General features: G+C 43.7%; 1 protein-coding gene and 2 long non-coding RNA genes across 5 annotated transcripts in view; 2 read left to right on the forward strand and 1 right to left on the reverse strand.

Annotated features, from left to right (window-relative positions):
• The window catches only part of LOC135916765 (uncharacterized protein DDB_G0284671-like), a 44452-nt gene extending 37549 nt beyond the window's left edge, over positions 1 to 6903 (forward strand). The window contains exons 4-5 of one of the 2 annotated variants that reach the window (XR_010569054.1): positions 3811 to 3953; positions 6458 to 6903. Coding sequence is in view for 1 of the 2 variants with exons in the window: in XM_070522435.1 (XP_070378536.1) it covers positions 6458 to 6520 (63 nt within the window). In the remaining variant the exon portion in view is untranslated. The remainder of the gene's footprint in view (positions 1 to 3810; positions 3954 to 6457) is intronic. The other variant, XM_070522435.1, reaches the window with a different exon arrangement.
• The window catches only part of LOC135916761 (uncharacterized), a 200980-nt gene continuing 185384 nt past the window's right edge, over positions 5581 to 21176 (reverse strand). Inside the window, exons 3-4 of one of the 2 annotated variants that reach the window (XR_011507469.1) lie at positions 19009 to 19090; positions 5581 to 5693 (exon numbers count right to left, since the gene is read on the reverse strand). This is a non-coding gene — a long non-coding RNA (uncharacterized lncRNA). Of the gene's footprint in view, positions 5694 to 18685; positions 19091 to 21176 lie in introns of those variants that run through there. The other variant, XR_011507468.1, reaches the window with a different exon arrangement.
• Positions 11958 to 20264, forward strand: LOC139048059 (uncharacterized). Its single transcript, XR_011507471.1, has 3 exons — positions 11958 to 12571; positions 14810 to 14870; positions 19904 to 20264. It is a non-coding gene; the product is annotated as an uncharacterized lncRNA (long non-coding RNA).

Below are 21176 nucleotides of genomic sequence, written 5' to 3' on the forward strand. Positions count from 1 at the left end.
GTTGAACACCGTGTTTTTACACGGCGACATCCAGGCGAGGCCTTTTAAGGTTGAAGATTTTCGTGACGCCCTGCGCCCTACCGGCTTGCTGCCTGAAGTCGTTGCGCTGGGAGCGTACCAGATAAACCATGTCTGGGCGGTCACCATGTGTGGCGCTGATGCAACAAAGCGTCTGCTGGCCGTCAAGGAGCTTCAGGTGAAGGGGCGGCGCTGCCTCATCATCGATCCGCAGGACCGGACGGTGAAGTTGCGGCTGCACTGGCTACTCCACGGTGTCGACGACGAGGATGTGAAGACGGCATTTGTGGCCTTCGGCAAGGTGCTGGAGGTCAGCCGGGAGCGCTGGCGCGTTGAGGGCATCAGTGACAAAGGCTCGACGACGAGGACCGTGCTGTTGAACTTCAAGAGTGGTGTCACCGTGGATGACCTGCCCCATCAGATCCGGGTCGCCGGTGAGCCGGACCTCGTCGTCGCCCCTGGACGGCCGATTCAGTGTTTGCGCTGCAAAGGAAACGGTCACGTACGCCGCGACTGTAAAGTACCCCGATGTTCTCTGTGCCGACGTTTCGGGCATGTTGACGCCAAATGTGAGCGTTCTTATGCCGCAGCGGTAGGTCAGCCTGAAGGTGACAAGACAGCAGAGGAAGCCATGGACGTGGCTGAAGCTGAGGAAGCTGCCAGAGCTACAGGAGACGTGGCCAAACTGCAGGAGACCACCACTACAGTGGCACCTGCTGCAGAGAAGACACATCGGCCCCCTAAACTTGCGAATAAATCTCCGAGGACACCGGCAATGGCACAGAAAGACGTTGACAAAGGGGAGTATTTTCCGCAAGACGTGGGCGGCGCGCTGACCGACTGCAAGGACGAGGCAGCTGACGGGACCACCAATACATCGGTTGCTGGCGCGTCCGTCAAGCGACCGCTGGAAAAAGACCTCAAAGGTAGCCATGAGGCAAACAAGACGGATGAACCACCTGCAAAGGCGCCTCTGGGGAGACGCTCCGGCTACAAGCCAGTGCCGAACGTCGGGGCAGGGAGGCGTGTCGGGGACAATCCGGCGCCGCAACAAAACGACACCGGGCAACCGGACAAGCATGGTGACGTCTAGCGTTGTGCCAGACGTTAAAGGTAAGCACCATGCTTCGGGTTTCCCTTTAAAAATATTAGTGAATGATGGCTTCCAACGTGTCTTTTAGTTTCGCCACACTTAATGTGCGAGGACTAGCTGCCAAGAAAAAGCAGAGTCAGGTCTATCGACTCTTGGTGGACCAGGACATTGACGTGTTGGCAGTACAAGAAACAAAAGTTGAAGGGGAGGAGGAAACCGGAGGCATGGTGCTTCGTTTCACGTCTAAGTATATTGTGTTTGTTAGCCATGCCGTGGGAACATCTGCTGGCTGCATCATTTTTGTTAAAAAATTGCAAAGCCTTGTGATACAGAATTATTTCTCATGTGTGTCGGGTAGGATTGTGTGGTGCGATTTTTCGTTGGGCGAGCGTGACTGGCGGGTCATTTGTATTTATGCACCAAACGCGGATAAAGACCGAACCATTTTCTTTTCGGAGATTAAGAAGCATCTCAATGTCACGAAACAACTGGTTTTGCTAGGGGATTTTAATTGCGTATTGAGTGGGAGGGATAGAGCGACAAAAAAGAGACCGAACGACAAGAGCACCGTATTGTTAAAAGAACTGATAGACGAGCATGGTATTGCCGACGTTGCCGAATGTCTAGAAGGGGAACGCGAGGTGCAGTACACGCATTTTCAGGGCTCTAGCCATGCTCGGCTAGACAGGATTTACGTGTCCCTTCAAATCATACCTGCATGTAACACTTACACTGTACTACCCATCTCTTTCTCGGACCATTGCTTAGTGAAATGCGATGTGGGTGAAAAAAAAAAGATGTAATAGTTTTAACTGCGATCTGTGGAAATTTAACGCAACGCTACTACGCGACGAGCACTTTATCCGTTTTGTGTCAGAAGAAATAAACGAGGTTAAACTGGACGGTAATAAGCAGATAGGTGTTGATTGGGAATTACTAAAACTAAGTTTTAAAATAAAGGCAATCGAAAGAAGCAGCGTCTTGAAATACCGTGAAAAAATGAGAGATCGGGTTGAAGGAAACATTGCGGAAACTAAGTGCACTGGAAAGCAAAGCGCCAGGTCGTTTTAAAGAAGACCTACTTAGGATAAAACAACAGCTGGAACGATTCGAAGAGAACCGCTATCGCGGGGCACTCGTTCGAGCCAGGGCACAATGATGGGCCGTGGGTGAAACGCCCACGAAACGGGCGCTAGGTATCGAGAAGACGCATGCGCGGCGAAACGAAATAGAAGTGATTGAAGAGAATGGCCAAGAACTGAATGACCGGGAGAGCATCGCAGGTGCTTTTCACCGGCATTACGAGCGGCTCTTTGCATACCAGCCAGTCGATATCGAGGCATACAGAGCAAACTATCTTTCCCGTATGCCTCAACTATCAGCGGAAACGAAGTCACTTCTAGAAGCACGCATTACGCATGCTGAAGTAGAAAGTGCTATAGATAACCTGAGCCCTAATAAGTCGCCAGGCCCGGATGGTCTTGGCGCGGCCTTTTATAAAGCGTTCAAGAACGAGTTGGTGCCTTTCTTGAAAGCGTTGTTTGACGAAGTTTTCGCTACCAACAGATTACCACCGTCTTTCTCTGAAGCCCATACCGTCCTTATTCCTAAGACGAACCACAAAAAAATGCTGAGGCTAGTCACAGCATACAGACCCATTTCATTGACCAACACGGATTACAAAATTTTAATGAAAGTTCTTGCAAGCCGATTACAGTCAATAATTAAGGATCTTGTAGGACCACACCAGACTTGTGGTATAAAGGGACGCACTATTGCGACAAATGTACACACGATGAGAGGCGTCTTGGAATGCTGTGACGATTTTCAATATGCCGTTGCCATCCTGCAGATAGATTTAGAAAAAGCCTTTGATTTTGTCCCACATGAAATTTTGTTATTAGTTCTTGAGTGCGTGAATGTAGGGTCAATCATCGCTGATGGGGTAGCTCTGGCGTACCGGAACTGATCAACACGGCTGATTATTAACAAGACACTGGGGGCCCCCATTAAGATAGAGCGTTCCGTGCGCCAGGGGTGTCTTCTCAGCCCGCTTTTGTTTGCCATCTGTCTAGAAAGCTTTTGTTTGGCAATTATTCAAAACAGTAGCATAAAGAGCTTCAAACTCATGGAAGCCGAAGTGAAACTCCTGGCATATGCAGACGATGTAGCGGTGTGTTGTATAACTAAAGAAAGCATTACAGAGGTAACAACCATTGTTAAACATTTCGGAAACACAACAGGGAGCTTTGCAAATTGGAATAAGTGTCTCGGTTTTTGGCATGGTGAATGGCAGTCAACACCGGAAATGTTCGCCAACATTAGATGCATTAAAGCGCCAGCTCAATACTTGGGCGTTCCGCTCGAACATTACGGGCGGAATGAGGACTATTGGCTAGAAGAGGCCAAACGACTCAAGGAAGAAACAACAAATTGGAAAGGTGCTCATCTCTCGATGTTTGCGAGAGCTACTGTATGTAACTTGTTTTTAATAAGCAAAATATGGTACGTTATGCAAGTTTTCTGTTGCTCTCGTTTAAATGTGCAAAGGTTCCATAGAGTTTTTGCTGTGTTCATTTGGGCATCAGAATGGGAGAGGTGCAGCCGCACGAACTTGTTTAGGAGAGTCAAGGACGGGGGCTTAGGCCTGTCACATCTTTTTGTGAAGCAGCTAGTAAACCGGTTTTCTTTTTTTCTAGACGTGCATGACCCCTTTCTGCGCACAAAGTGCCAGTTACGACTGAGCAAGCATCTGCCGATGTACGTGGTCTGCAATTTAAGTATGCCTGGTGCTCTTCGAGGGTACCTAAGGGAAGTCGTTGACAGTGTCCGTTTTCTGTCCGTACGTTTTTCTAATGATTATCTCTTTTCGGTGTCGCGGAAGAAATTGTACAGGGATGTAGTTGACATGATTATGCCGGTTCCGATGTACAGAACCATAAATAGTGGAGGACAGGGAAACGACGTGTTAAAGCGTGTTAAGAAAATGCAGGTGCAGCCAAGCACTAAATCCTTTTTCTTTAAGCTCCATACCGGAACTTTGCCGGTACGGGCCTTTCTACAAGAGAAGGGTTTTTATCTACCGTGGGGAGCAAACTGCCTTATATGTAAACAATTAGAAACAATTGACCATGTTTTTTTGCATTGTTGGGAGGGGTTTTCTTTTGGGACGTTCTTCAAAGAACACTACAGAAAGAATTGCCTTTAAGCCCATTAGGTATTAGATTTTTGACGGTAGAAAATGAGGACGGCATGCCATTGGACTTAATTATGCTAATGGGCCTCCACTGTTTATGGAGGGCTCGAATGGCCGGTTTCTTTTGTGAGCCTGACAGCCGGCCTGCGCGGGTGCTCTTCCGGGAAGCTATTTCCAAGTTCATTGATGTAATTAAAGAACAAGAATGTCCTCCGGATTGGCTAGCGAGGATTGAGCCCCTCGCCACATTAAAGGAATTTTAAATTGACATGGCCAGCCACAGTGTGACTGACCGCACAATATGCATGCGCACAAAGTTGAATGTGTGTTAGTGTATATTTATGTATCGCTTACCTTATTTCAAGAAATGATGCCCTTTTTGTTAGCTTGGTGAAACTTCTGGCAATAAAGAAAAAAAACTCGTGGCTGAGTGGTAGCGCCTCCGTCTCACACTCCGCAGATCCTGGTTCGATTCCCACCGAGCCCATCTCGCAAGTTTTTTTATTCATGAAGTGCCTGCTGGGATTTATCGCTCACGGCCAACGCCGACGATACCGGCTTTTCTGCGACACGAGCTCCTTAACGCTGTCGCGTTAAACTTAAGTGGAAACTGGACCTCTATGGCACCGTACACAAACAAATGTTATCCCTCTCTGTCCCTTTGGCTGCAGCCGTGCGCAGCCCGATCCAGCCTTTGTGCTCGATCATCTTCGGTTATTTTAAAAATCATGGCTTATTGCGTTACTGTGACACACATTTAACCCAGCTTCGTTCTGCCGAAAAAACTTTTGCGCACGGTTACCGCCATTTGAAATTTGCAAGCGGTCAGAAGACCTAGCTAGCATAACAAAAAAATTGCACAATATCAACATCCTTTATCAATGACTATGAAACTTTTTATATATATAAAAGAGAATGTTTTTTTTATATTATATACATGAACTTGAACTGAATTTCTTTTACTTTTGTTAATATAAAACATGGAAGACGCTACAAAAAGGTGAAAATTCGAAATTTTAATGAAATTTTATGTTTTCACGGTAATCATTCTAACTATTTCTCTAAGTTGTCCAAAAAGTGAAGAAGCCTACAAAATTGTTTCAAATATTAAGAAACATGACATGTATGAGCAAAAAAAAATTGCAAACATCAGAAAATTTGCTTCTTGAGGCATGTTCAGCTGTCAATTCCATGTGAGGTGGTCTAAGTAAAAATATGAAATATAGTAAGTTACACACGGCCATTTAATAACATTTATTCCTGAAAGTTTGATCGAAACAATGTTTCTTTTAAGCGAGAAAATAATGCTGGAAGTCGAATCCTTGCGTTCAACCCCAGCGTTGTTCCATGCTTGTTCTTCAACGTAGCGCACGCCTCCTCTTCTTTCTGGGGTTTTATGTGCCAAAACAGCCGACGTCAAGGAGACACATAAACACTGCACCGTGCTACAAGTGGAAGCTCTTTATATTTTGCTTTTGAAAACTTCGCTGGCGAGTTCATTAACATTTTGGTACTTTAAACTTTTGGGTCGCTGCGTATGACGTAAGTCCCACATGCACCGTTGAGAGGGATAAAGGATGTGGTGAAACCCGCGTATTCAACTAGAATGGAAGCGCTCTAGCGAACCGCCCAGTTAGGTCAGCTTCATTTTCCTGAATAATTTCTTAGGGCACCCAGAGGGCTCGGACACGCTTAATAGATTTCTTTGCCCACGTAAACAGCTCATAGGGGGTCAGTATTTGATCTTTGTATGGCCTCTGGATACTTGCTCTTGCTGCCAAGCACTTCGCAGTTCCACCAACGCTGTCGCAAGCACTCTTGGTGTCGAGGTGGCAAAAAAATTCCATTCCGCTAAAAAAATTTAAATCGTTTTCATGGTAGCAGAGGTTCATGACGTTCTTTTTATTATTTACTGAGAAGCCACACCATCGTAAAAATAATGAATTTTCTTAACTTCTGGTAGAATATTTTTCAATTTCTTCAGTACTTAATTGTCGCTGGTCAGCACTAGCGTGTCTTGTCCTCTTGTCCTGCAATAAAGTGCTGTTTCTTTGCTAATCTAATACACTGAAAGACGTTAACATCCGTTTTCTTTCAGTGCTTTTAGCTTGCTTAATATTCATGACATGACTTTCCCGTTAAACCCGCAGGCTTTGACTTCTGACTCATCACAGCCCTTGTCGTGGATGAATTTGGCACCGGATTTGTCGTAGCTTATTGCATCAACAACCGCACAGACCGAAAGGCCATGGCAACATTTCTCGCACCAATCAGGTATAAAACTGGGCAAATAGCAGCAAAGGTTTTCATGACAGATGATGCTTCCTCATTCTACTATTCCTGGACCGATGTAATGGGACCCCCTCAACATCGGCTGTTGTGTGCATGGCACGTTGACAAAAACTGGCATGAGAGTGCCAACAAGTACATCCAAGACAAAACCCTCAGGGCCTTCATCTACAACGTTTGTTTCACTTTGATAAATATCATTTTCAAGATGAACGGAACAAGAAACAAAGCAATCTGGGAGTAGAACTGCTGCCACCACTTCGCAACCTGCAATATAATGTGTATCTAAAGACGAATTTTGAATGCTTGTAGGTGGCAGCCATATTTTTTCTTTTTGCTGTGGACTGCAGGAAAAGAGGGAATGAACGGCTGGAAATTATAGTGTTTAATCTGTTCATATGACATGCTTGCTGCCAGCATTCACCATAAGGTGTTTCGTCACGAAACCAGCAATCCCTGTACAGGCCGTACGAACAATGGGGTAGACATTGAGTGCACTTGCTCTAAATGCAGGTGCGAGAGTAAAAAAGTTCCTTGTTTATGCTTTGTGCTTAAGGTTCAAGACCAATCCTCCACACTAAAAGACAAAGAGCACTAATACCAAGGGCGTTCTGATCACACTTACCAGATAGGTCGCTGCACATCCAGTCAATTAACAGCTACTCCATTTTGTAGACTGAAGTATCATCCAACCAAAATCCTCTGGTGTGACACAGCAGTGAACTTATGCTTGATGCTAAATAAGTCATATGGATGCTTAGACGTTTATATCAAGCTTATCTAGTTGGAAAGAGTATGGGAGTTTGTGAATACAGCCTACAATTTTCTATCTTGGCAGCGAAAGTAGTGGTAGTAAAGAAAATCCCTATGAGACCAGTAATTATTTCGAGTAATTAGACTTGAAAAAACTACCGAAATACACAACAGCTAACTTTATATACGTACCATTCAATATTTCCTCATTTGATTTTACTCATTTTTGTCAGGCATACTAATGAGAGCATCTTAATATGTATTCAAAGAAGATCCCTCCCTATACTGAGAGAAGTAGACATGACATGATTACATGTGGCTGCCATGGCTGCGAATTGAGCCCCGCAACTTTGTGCTCACCATACATAGCCCCCGAGGCATCATAGCAGGCCCTTAGGATGTTTGGAAGAGTTTAGTCACTTTTCATAGCTCTCAAGCTTGGCTTTTGGAACAGTTGGCTGCACTACTCAGAATCAGCTGCTGGCATTCACTCCTAGCTTCGTTCCTTTTGACAAAAGCTTACGTGCTTAACATATGGGCCCACAAAAAAAGACACTTAAGAAAGAGAAAAACGAATTGAGCTGTGTCGGTAAATTACAATCACAATACCAAAACAATCACTCTTAATGTGAGAAGACTCTCACATTCTCTGGTAAGCCAGATAAGATGCACAAAATTAAAAATGAAATTCCCGCTCCAGCTCACCATGTCATGAACTCCGACTCCATCCCCTGAAGCATAGTTAAATTGTTATAAGTAACTATTCATAGCGTTGTGTTCTAAATAAGCGAGAGACTATACCTAGGCAGCTTAAAGAACTATAACTGAACAACAACTGCAGTGCGAAAAAAACACTGTCATCCGTGACATCGCACGTGAAATTCAAAACTGAACCTTCGACTCATTTTCTCTCGTTGTTAACCTATTACCGTATCAACAAAACTAGAATTCTTTAAGAATACTTTATCAGTTTCAAACCGATTCTGCGTTTTTATTTAGTGTTCCTTTAACTATTTCAGTATCACTGACGTATCAGTATGTTTTCGCATTTCTTTCCCATGTTACTGATGTCATATAGGAATGCACAGACCATACCAAGTAAGCATTTGCCAATATCCATGTCGTTTTTCCCCTTCTGCATAAATAAAAATAAACTTGTGTTCATTCTATAATATCCGAGAGAAAAAAAACTCGATGCTCGAGATGTGTCATCCCCGAAAACAAGCGACACCTGAAAGGGCTAACAATTACAAAACCATTACAACTAACAACTGCCTGTGACATGTTCTCTGTGGTAGTTCCTTTGTGGTACATCATGTCACTAAGCAAGCACCAACTAGCCCAGCAACATGTCCATACAACTTCGTACTTGCTCTCCATAACGAGAGCTCTATGTATCTGAATAGAAAGCTAGCATTGGCAAGGATAATCTAATACATTACATGTAAAGCTGTCGTCCTTGAAGTTGTATGCAATAAGATGGCAGTAAGGACAAGAAATGAAAGGAGACACTACTGAACATCTTTGTGCCAGATTATTGAAAGCACTGTTTAGACTTCATACTTTACAGGCTTGAGAGCATTCTGAAGGGGATACAGCAGTGAAGTTGTATAGAGCCTAATGAAGAAATACGAGCACTGTCCCTCTGCACATTTCCGGAAGTCTTTCTGTGAACTATGACATAGGCTGGCAGGGGGCTGAATTGTGAGCTGTTTAGTCAATTTATCTGTACAATCAAAATAAGTAATTTTATTTTATTTTACTTTATTTACAGATTCTTCGAACAGTGATGGACGCTCCAGAGGCGGCGTCATTAAAGAACCGTCTCGAAGACTTCTACCAGTGGTGTCATAGGGAAGGGGCAACAGAGCCAGCCGTTTCCAGATTTAAAAAACATTTCGAAACTAGCTATGGAAATCGCACAGAGGTTTAGGCAGCCTGTTTTCGTGCAACTACTGGAAGTAACACAAACATGAAGCTTGAGGCATTACACAAGGTGATAAAGTACTGCTATTTACATAGGAAGACAAATAGGAGAGTTGATAAATTGATATCAGTACTCCTAAAACTCACCAGAAACAATATTTTTGACCGCCTTACAAAGTTAATAAGAAATGCTGAGAGCGAATTCGAACGTGCCACCAAGATTCGGCGTGACACCAGCGAATCCATTCTGGACAAAGACATAACGAAGTTGCGTTCAACCAGTGGACCGTTGTTTCTTAAACCTATGACGGCCATAAGTATGTTGTTAGACGAGGAGAAGGCACTTGCAAGAGTACATGTACATTTGGCTGCACAAGGTGCAAAATATGAGTCCATACATTTACGTGCTCATGTCACGATTGTGTATTGAGGAGGAACATCTGCAAACAGATGCACGCCGTATTTAAGCGTGAGAGCAGCAACATGTGCCAGCTAAGGATAATAATGAAGCGGACGAAACAACGGATGTCGAGCAACAGTCCCAGGTAAGCTTATTGATTTGCTTGTCCAAACTACCTACTGAAGCATGCTGCCATTGGCTGTGCAGACTAGGGAGTGCGTCGCACTTAAAGAGGGTGCAACTAATCGTGATTGCAGAGACACTGTCGGACGTGTTGGCTGTAAATTATATTAAAGGGGCCCTGAACCACTTTTTTATCGAAGTGGAGAAAGACATTTGAAGTGAAGCGGAGTTATCGGCAATCAAACACGGCCTCAGCTGTGCCCCCCTTCCTTCTCCAATGCCTTGCACTGCGAAGGCTACGGCGGAGACGTCACCTTGGCGCGCAGTTCCAATTTACGATTTGCTGCCTATGCCGCGCTAAACGTAAGCCAAACGCAGCTGTCCTCGGAGAGCCGCAGTGCGCTTAGCCACTGGACTCGTGGCGGCACCTCACGGCGGCCGCGGTGTAGCCGCGCGCAGCGACCAATAGCAGCCGCGTATTGGCGTGCGCTTTATGACGAAATAAAGCGCCCAGAAAAGAGCGAGGATCTTGGGGTTTTTGAAACGAGAGCGTTTGAGCAAAAGGTGACTTCATGCTCCGCCTGCGAGCTCCACGGACTGTGTACGACAGCAGAACTTGATGATGATGATGGTCACAACAGCGAATGCTACCCGCGGACTATGTATTTCACCAACCGGAGGGGTGGTTCAGGGCCGCTTGAAAGCCTTCCTCAGTTCACCGCATATATTTCCAATTTCTTTCAAAACGCATTTCCGTGTGTGTGCATCAGTGAGTTCATTGGGGGCTGAAATACAAAGTGGTGAAACTTCGGCAAAGCAGCCAGGTTATCGATTTGCAGAAGGAATGCGACAGCCATAAGTCCAGCGTCCTGAAGGGAACGTGCATGTAATGTCAAGAAGTGTGTGGTGCCATGTTACCAGTTTCTTAACGTCTTTTTCCGTCTACTTGAATATGAACTTGAAGGAGTTGGTTTCTCGATGCCATTTGAATCCACCATCCCATAAACTAATGCTATTTTTGTGCAAAACAATTTGATAGTTTCAAACAAATGAACCAAGCTGCAAGGACCCAGATATCAAGATCAACATCCAGGAGCTCTGCATAAATCATGCAATTTATGATAAGTTTCCAAACATATGCATTGCTACAGGTTGGAGTGGTGCTACTCCCAGCGTTTTCTATGTAGAATGGATGGGTATGTCATTCATGCGAGAGATCCGAGTGACTTATCACATGACTTAAATGGAAATATAAGGCTTGTCTGAAATGTATCAGACCACCGTGCTCCCGGGAGAAAAGAAAAAAAAAAGCCGCTGCTTGACGTTATGTTGTCCTAGTCCTGTTCAAGGTAGTTACTTCCTGCTTCCCCACACGAAGTCCAACGTTCGTTTTCTTTAATTGTTCAGCGTCATACAGGCATTATTGCAGGTTGGAGGGACATCCGTAAGAAATACAGAAAATACTAAAGGATGTTTTCAACAAAATAAAATGCGGTGACATGTTTATGTTCAATCTCATTTGCCATTTCATACACAATTGATGTACAAGGTCTAAATCATCAAACACATTCCTGATCTAGGAATATCACACAGTTGGTGTAGAGGCAGATTTTACAGCCAAGGTTATGAGCAATAAGGCCCCAGCACGAGTCACTGATGCACGCTTGAACCAACTTTCACTTATCGGACCCACTTCCAGCAGTAATTGTGTTGTGTTCTGCTTGAAAGCTATACACGAATCCATTCAAGAACCGGTGAGTCAATATTTAGGAAAGTAACTTGTGTAATAAAACGTGTGGCGCCTAATTAAAAGTTTTTCTAATACCTAAGATGGAACATACTTCTACGCCTTTGATCAAATGAGGAAAGAACTATGGCAACATTAAAGTGATTGTGCTTTACAAGATAATCCAGATCTGGGCTGGGTTTGAGTAAAGTACCTCTTAACGTCCAAATTTTTACATGCACAGTACTGAATATATGTTCTGGTGTTTCGCAGTCAATAGTGTTAAAGAAATATTGGTATATAATCAAAAATAGTGTTCCCTGTACTGCTTCTGCACATTAGAAGTGTATAAGTGATCTTCCACTGCATGGACATTATAAGCTAGTTCAAAGTGATTTAGAGTAAAGAAAAACCAAGTAAGCTGTGATTGTTTCAGTGCAAAAATGCAACACATATAATTAAGAATCTCATTTGTACCGCCTGCAGATTTAACTTTGAGGCTCTGAAGCAATTAGAGGGTTCCATCATAAGCCACCGCTAAAGAAACTTGATGAACCACAAAAATGGTATGCCATGTCAAAGAAACGAAATCACGTGAGCCGTATGAAGAGCTCAATGGTAGAGTTGTCAGGCCCTAAATTTCCTCTTTTGAAGTTCTGAGGAAACTTTTGCGGGCACCCAAAACTTATTCGCAGCATCTTTCCAGCTGTGAAATTTTTAGAGTTCGCCGACAATCTCTAATTAACATGGCTCACTCTTTGTAAACAACTGTTGGCAGGCTCACCGCCGACGCTCGGATACACTTGCTGTACCCACTAGCAAGGTTACGGACATGCGCATCTGAGGCTCCGTTCGGCGCATGCGCTTTACCGTCCTCCTGTGCTCTGCGGGCCGCCTTTATCACGTCACGAGCGTCACGTCACGAGCGTCAGGCCTTGCTCTGCCACCTGGTGTCTCCTCTGTCGCTTCAAAAGCCTGCTCCTTACGGACGCTTGCAGTCAGCGGCAAACACTTCAGGATACTGATACCGTACTTTGCTGTTGGCAGGTGAGTTTGTTACCTTACCTGCCTTTTCTTTGTGTTGTTTTCCCGCTGACTGCACAGCAATGTCTCATCTATGTGGTTCATGTTCTAACGCTACACCGGATGATGGCAAATGTTTGACATGCTGTTCTTGTAATAGGAGCTTTCACGTAGGAAAGAGTTGCTGTTCGATTGCTGAAGGCACGTTTGCAAAGATGTCTTCCGCGAAACGCGAAACGTGGCACTGTCCCGTTTGCAAAAGCGGCACGGGAAGCCAGTCTTCTGGAGGCGTCGCTCAGGCGGACAGTACTATCGCGGAGCAGTTGAAGTTTGTGAACGAGAGGCTTGACAAGTTGTGCACAACTGTCAGTACGCTCGCTCTGAAAGTGGGTGAGCTGTCGACATTTGGGGAGGCCTGCGCTAGAATTTCAGATGCTGTTGAGGAAAAGCAGAGATCTGTTGATTTTCTCTCCGCTAAATATGACTCCGTAACATCCTTCGTTACAACCACCAAATCAGAAATAAGAGCTTCGTAGCCAGGTTGTCTCTCTCTCGTCGACGGTGACTACCCAGGCAGAGCAACTTGACAGAGCAAACACAGGGCTGAATGACTTCGAACAATACAGTCGCCGATGCAATTTTGAAATTCACGGCCTCCCAACTAAATCTAATGAATATTTGACTTCCTTCATTTCGGAGCTTGCAGTGAAATTGAAAATATCTGATATCAAAGCAGCTGACGTTGCCGCCGTTCACCGTTTGCGCAGTCAAGGCGTCACCCCGCCCGCTATTCTGGTCCAGTTGCAGAGCTTCGCTGCGAAACAGAAATGGTTCGAGGCACGCGGAGCTCTGTCTAGTCTAGCGCAGTTGGGAGTGCTTCCACGCGTGTATTTTAATGATAATTTAACTCGTGAGAACCAAGAGCTCTTTCGGATGGCACGGTTAAAGAGCAAGGAAAGAAATTATAAATTTTTGGACAAAGAAAGGCAGAATTTTTGTAAAGAAAACAGAAGGGGCGTCACTGCTCAGAATAGATAGGAAGTCCGATCTTGATAAAATTGTTTGAATATGCACAGTTGCGGCTTTCTTGTCACTACTAACTTTTCCGAAGCTAAGGCATTTTTATCTGAGCCACAAGGAAATGCTTTGCGTATAAGTCATGTCAATATACGTAGCATTAAGAAACATAGGGAATAGTTCGTCGCTGCAACCTCAAGTGCGCGCTCTTTGCGTGATGTTTTCGTCAGGACAGAAATTAACATCCCATAGGAATGTACTGTGCAATATACTCTGCTAGACTATCAAATGTTTACATACACACGTGCTGTAGGAAAAGGGGGAGGCATCGCTGTTTTTGTTAAAAATACGTGGTCAATTTCGGAACTGTTTCCTTCGTTCACGCTGAAGCAGTAGCGCTTCGCCTGAGCACTCCTGAGCTGTCAGTTGCCGTTTTTACAGTTTATCACCCTCCGCGCTTCAACACACGGTTGTTTCTGTCTGAGCTAGATACTGCTTTATCAGCACTTTCTCTAGATGAACATGTGTGCCTGATAGGCGACATAAATATAGATACACTCTGTCCTACGAAGGCACTTGTCAGTGATTACCTTGACGCTATATCAAAATGGGGCCTAGAAACAACAATCCGTTGTGTCACACGCAAAGAATTTTTGCCGGATAGCCTTACGGTTTCATGTATCGACCACATAAATGTGCGGTCATGTATGATGATGATGGTGTGTGGTGTTTTGTGGCGCAAGGGCCAGGTTTGGCCAAAGAGCGCCATGACAAATGGTAGTGTTAACGATGTATTACGGAAGATGTGACTTGGCTGTAAAGTGGCCTCAAAATAGTCGCTGTAAAGTGAGTAAAATCTACGTGCTATAAAATTATGGCGATGAATAATGACGAAGACTGTGAAGATTAAAATCCATCGTAAAAGAATGATGCATTGTTTAAAATATGCGAGACGTTAAATTTCTTACAGCTCTACAGCCTCGCCAGAGCCCTTGAACCACAAGGGCCTAGAGGCATGTGCTTATTCAAAATAATTATCGCAGCGGCATCCTCTGACGAGAGGAAGCGCTACGAACGTGTGGGGCTAATAACATGCAACACAACATCTTTCAAAAAACCTAAGACGGCGTTGGTGTCAAAGAGTGGTTCTGGACCAAGTAACATAACAGGATGAAGGGGGATGTGGTGCCTGTATGCCAAGAGAAAATGTTTTTTTCTTTCGGGTTCGGCTTCCCGACACTCCAGTAGGACGTGGAGGACGGTCAGCCTCTCCCCGCATCTACCACAGGTTGGAGGCTCGTTTCCCGTGAGTAAGAAGTTATGTGTGCCAAAAGTGTGTCCTATTCTTAGACGGCAGAATAGGACATCTGTCCTGCGGGATTTTGTTACAGGAGGCCAGAAACCTATTTGTGGCTTTATTACATGCAGTTTATTATTTATTTCTTCGTCCCAGATGCGTTGCCAGTGGTTTCGTAGTTTCCTTCTTAAGAAAGGCTTGTAGGCGGTAATGTAATCTAGTTATTAATTACACAGTAGTTCAAACAAGACTAGCAGATCACTACGTCGTTTGTACTTCTTTAACACAGCCACCTGCCACCATTGCTTCTAGCGCGTCCAAGACAGAAATTTCAATAACTGATCCAAGGTTATTTGATAGACTTGTCCAACAATATGATTGGCACATATTTCTATCAACCGTGCCCCCGTCGAAAGCTTATGAAAAATTCGTTGCTTTTTTCGATGACTTCAGGAGAGAGTCCACTCGAATTATTCACCATCATTCTGCTAACATCCAACCATCATTAGCGCAGCGCTAATGATGGTTGGATGTCAGCAGAAATTCTTGCTGCTATAAAAGAAAAAGATATGCTTTGGAGACTTCGGTTAAAATTTAAACTTTGCAGAAACAGAGTTATTGCAGCTATTCGCCTTGCTAAACGGAATCACTTTCGCAACAAGTTTACGAATGCCCGGTGTGACAGCCGTAAAACCTGGTCCCTAATAAATGACCTCAGAGGTGTTGGTAAAAAACTACGGTATGATAACTACTTCCTTTCCCACTTTTCATCTGATAGCCAGAGTATAGCTAATGATTTTAACGATTTCTTTTTAGAATATCGGGTTTTTCTAGACCACGCCCGGATACATGTACACTAAAAAGAAGTAACCTACAATCGGCTTATCTACCGTTGCTGGCTGATTGCGACCTGAAAACACATTCTTTTTAGTTTGAAACTCAAGTCCGTAGGTGCCGATGGCATCTTTGTCATCGAGCTTCGAAGGAACTACAGGTACATCAAGGACGTTTTGATAGCAATAATTAATCATATCTTCCATTGCGACATTATTCCAATCAGACTGAAAACGGCAATCATTATACCACTCTACAGGAAAGGATCTCGAGGTAAAGTTGAAAACTATCGCCCCATATCAGTTTTACCTTGCATAGCACAAATTTTAGAGAAACACATGCTGCTCACTATGAATACCTTCCTAGATACCAACGTGTTATCACCGCAGCAATACGGCTTTATGAAAGGCAAAGGCACTCAGGCACTTTTGGATGATTTTTCCGATTTCTTAAACTTCTTAATAAAGGGGAAAATAAAACATCCACCCGTTTGTAGCAATCGCTACAAAGGAAACCCATACGGGTAACTCGAAAGAAACGCTTCATAGTTGCAGAAAAATTCGTCCCGGTCCGGGACTCAAACCCGGGACCACCGCCTTTCCGGGGCAGCCGCTCTGCCATCTGAGCTAACCAGGCGGCTAGCAGATGGCAGGGCGAAGTCGAATTTGTCGACAACACGAAGCAAAGACAAGTGTTTGACGTAGAAGTTCTGTGGAAACCCGCAAGGTGGAGAGAAGTAATGAGTAAAGGGAAAATAAGACATCCACCCGTTCGTAGTAATTGCTACAAAGGAAACCCATACGGGTTCCTTTGTAGCACGCTACCTGGTTAGTTTCAAACTTCTAGTTTGAAACTAACCAGGTAGCGTGCGCATTGTTTCTTGACGTAAGCAAGGCATTTGACAGTGTCTGCCATGACTTGTTGTTAACAAAGCTTTCTATGATGAGATTCCGTGGTTTGTTTCTATCACTTCTCGATAATTTTCTCCGGGACGGGTTTCAGTACGTCTCAGTTCAAAACTTTCACAGCAGCCTTTCTCCAATCAAAGCCGGTGTTCCACAAGGTTCAGTATTAAGCCCTCTCCTATTTAACATTTACGTTAGTGATCTGTCTAAGGCAGTCGCCATTAAGGTATTTCAGTATGCAGACGCTACAGTGTTAGTTTCTCATGCCAATCAATATTCTGACGCAGCTTCCCATTTACAAGCAGCAGCAACTAAGGCAATGAACTGGTTTGCCACAAATTTAATCGACATTAACGTATTAAAAACACAACTTGTCTGCTTTCGAAGTCCATTAAAGAGAGCACACTTGACTAGGGAAATATTGCATAATTCACATTGCAATCCATGTTCTTGCGTCCCTATCGGCTACACATCATCCGTAACAAATGGCGGTTTGCGGTTTGACAGCGATCTGTCATGGAATTCGCATGTTTCTTATGTCTGTCAGAGGATTCGCTCAGTGATTTGCTTACTTTATAAAATGCGTCACCTCATGCCCATATCAGTCAGGAAAACCACCGCGCATGCGTTGTGCTACAGTGGTGTCCGATACGGAATTACTGCCTACGGACATTGTGCTCTTCGTTATCAAAAAGGAATTAACTCACTAATGCGCTCCCTTTTAAAAGTTATAGGTCATGATTTGTGTCTTGAAGGCAACACTGACATTTTTAAGGCATTATCCATGCCAGATTTTTCTTCGGTTCTACTGCACACAATAGCCCTGAGACATTTCTGGGACAATCGTTATAAAGTACCATGTGTAACTCCCCGTAGCCTTAGACCAAAATGGCGTTATCAAATACCTCGTTGTGCAACAAAATACCGCAAGAGAATGCGCGAATACTTGGTTCCGGCGTTGTTTAATTATTTACCCCGTAACGTGCTGCAGTCAACATCAAAATACAAGCTCAAGAAAGCACTAAAACGTGCGGATTTAAGCGGCTATACCATGTAAAGAAATAGACCTCGCTTACCTCCTTCTGTATTACGCCTACAGAGTGGCTTTGATTAAAAATGTGGTCTGAAAGTTTGTTCCTGCACAGCTTTCATTGAAGCATTTGTGGTTTTGACTCATTTTGTTATTTATAATCACCTACTCATTTTGTGCCGCGTAATGTAATCATGAGGCATGGTGATACTTGTACGCGCCAAATGTCTTCTCAAACATGTATATGTGCATATACGTACACCTATTATAAATGCGTACAATGTAAGTACCAGTGTATGTATATACATTTATCGCTTCTCTGTATTTCTTTTTTTTTCTTCTCTTTCTTTCTTGATATTGTAACAGTTTGTACGCTGCCTGTCACGCTCTGTCAGTCAAGCCCAATGTGGCTTTGGCAGTCCTGACGAATGTATTTGGTTTTATAGAAATAATAAAAGAGTTTATCATTTAACTGCATCATTGTGGTTAGTAAAGCGCTTCTACAGTGAAGCTCTTCTTCGACCGGTGATTGGGCAGTTGTTACTAAATTTTTTATCTGCTTCATAACAATATCATCTCCAAAAACTATTAGGATCTTTGAAATAGTTTCTTAGCAGTAACCAAGCTTTGCAAAGAAGTTTAGGCAGTATCCTAGTTTAAGCTGCTGCATCTTTCGTGCTCACTTACAATCTCAGTGATATGGGATAACAACACCCAACACAACTGTTCCTGCAAAGCAGCATATGCAACTGAAGGACACACCACTTGGAGGCTAGACACATCCCTAACCCTCCTTCCATATTCCCGCAGCGCGTGCCATCCTACTCTCCAGTTTTCCACAAAATAAATAAGGTCAGATGCTTTTCAGACAAGCCTTGTACCTGAAGCATGCCACTTAATTAGGTTTCTGTTTAAGTGTATGCACATATAAACTATTGCATGCCTGTAGAAATAGACACACAAATGTAATAAATGTCGGTGTTTCTTAACACCAGTTGCGCAGTTCTGCCAAATGCCAGTTGTCTGCTCTTTTCTGTATGCATTAATTTGTGGGAAGAAAGCAGTGGGATTAAGCGGCTTCTAGAGAAAACTTGGGCTCTGTTGTTAAAGGGCGAGACTGAATGGAGGAGGGCGAGAGGAATGTGACAAATGTTAACAGAACGGCAATGGCAGCTCATGGGATATAGAGGGGCTTATCTCAGGTGAACGCAAGCGCAGCACATTGCTCTTCCATACCTTTACAAACACATCTATCACTCTTACACGTAGCGCTCAATACATCTGGCAATGTTTTTCTGCCTTTTGACCTTCAAGCAAAGAAGTCTTGTACTCATGTTTCCCTCAGCCAAAGCATGGCAACATCCCTTCACACCCTTACCCATGCATTTCTTTCACTCGTGCTGTCTTGTGTTGAACTGTTCGGCACGTCCGCCAGCCAGTAGCAGCCAGATGCGACATACCTGGGGCAGGCAAAAAAAAATAGACAGCTTAATTCCAAATTGTTCTTTGTGTGTTGTGCATTCCATTGAGCGTGTAGCAGCTGTGGCATGAACAAGCAGAAAGGGTGTAGTATCACCACCTGTGTAGGAGTTCACATGCTCAGCAGTGGTAATGCTCAGCAGCACTGCTTTACTACAGAGCAGCTGACAACTGCACATTGGTAGGAATATTAGAAATTACGCAGGGTATACTTTGTTGCTGCTATAGGTTTCAAATGCACAAGTCTTCCTTCACATTTGAGAGAGCAGCCATTCATATTCATCAGAGCTCTTCGCCCAACAGAAGTGCTCCTCTCTGATAAAATACTGCTCGTGCTGCTCCATCTTTTCCATGGCTCTCGCAAGATGACTTCAGTATGCTTTAGTACTGCTGTAAAGTTAATATAAAAATACTATAAAAGAGTACCATGTTTTATTTAAAATGCAGCAACCTTAAATACATCTCGTAAGCTGAGAATTTGTGCATTTTACACATATCAATAGGTCATCGTTGAGCTAAAGCCTCCTCTTAATACCAGTACCAGTCATCAGTCTTCCTATTCATTGTATTTATAATGAGTGGGCGTTAATGGACGACCTTCCAAAGCTATATGGTAATACAAAATTACACATGAAAACAAAGCGGAAGCAGCCAGCTTTTTGCAAAGACTCTTCGCAAATTAGTACAGTACCATTTTGATATTGTACTGCTGTATATGCAGCTTCCGTGTTTTCGTAAAAGTTGAAACGTTCATTACAAAAATCCCTTTTTTCTTTTCCTGATTATTTTTACAGGACTGCAACGACAAACAAGGAATTGATATCAGTTCGGTGTGTTCACTGAATGACCTAAAAGAAAAAAGAACAACGTGCACTAAACACAGTGACTTCATCGCAATGCTTCAAGGAATAATCACCCACTTGCAGAAACCAACGGTAGAAGACCAAGTCTCACCTTGACTTAAGCCGATACTCTCTAAAGTTCTGAGAAAACTGGACAGCATTTCTCCGCTCGTAAAAGACACCTCAGTAACAAGTTCACTTCCATCAAATAAGAAAATTGAAAAGCAGCACCGCTTCTACTCAACTAAAGGCAAGGCTGTTAGCACACGCCAACGAATGGCAAAGCCAACTTTAGTTGAGCAGAAAGCTATCATTGATATGCTGTCAAATTCAAATACCGAAGGGTACCATAAGGTTTTGATCACGATTACGCGAAACAAAGCGCTTGCAGCAGCAAGAGCAGACAGTAGAAATTAAACATTTAGAGGGTCCCTAAAGCACCTATGGCATTTTTTTAAACACTTCAAGTTAAACATGCGAATTGCGTTAACTATACCATGATGATCACCTTTTGACCTTTTGTGAACATGGCAGTGCGTATGCAACGATACTGTGGGGTTGCCACAAATTCACTAAACAATCCCATGCTCCTCTCCAGGCCTTTCCCATAACTTTTTCGCATGCTGTGACGCCAGCAGGGAACCGCTCGTGATTTCACCAAGGTAAAAGCTGTCTATTGTGATAAGGGTAGGGGCCTCGCCCATTGTACATGACTAAAGCATTAATGAAGCTTCCATTCAATCAGTTTTGCGCAGAGTGGCATTATGGGTGGACAAAGGTGCAGCTTTTCTTCTAGTGCATTGATTCGAACCATAGATTTCACTGCACTGCATGAAGTTGTAAGAATACATGGTAAGAAGAAAGCATCTGTGGGGACGATTGCAAAAGCAAGAGAGGAACAGCAGCTGCCGTGTATCTAATCATCAAATGCCCATAACTTCGTGCAATTACAACGTCCTTCTATGCAATCCTAGTGGCTGTATGCTCATTGTAGGCTAGTACACAGGGACCACTGTATAACATTGTGAACCTCATAGTTGCTTGGGGGCCCTTTAGGACAAAATCATTGTTTGTTAATGACAACACTTGCAGTAATGACTTTGTAAAAAAGAACTACTAACTGAATAGAATTAACTTTGTGCCACTACATCATTGAGTAATTTACCATGCTTGTAATTTACTAAACTTTCGTGGTATTGCTATTTAAGATGGTGTTTTCTTTTGT

Source organism: Dermacentor albipictus, chromosome 7 (genome assembly GCF_038994185.2).
Source record: "Dermacentor albipictus isolate Rhodes 1998 colony chromosome 7, USDA_Dalb.pri_finalv2, whole genome shotgun sequence".
NCBI classification, from domain to species: domain Eukaryota; kingdom Metazoa; phylum Arthropoda; class Arachnida; order Ixodida; family Ixodidae; genus Dermacentor; species Dermacentor albipictus.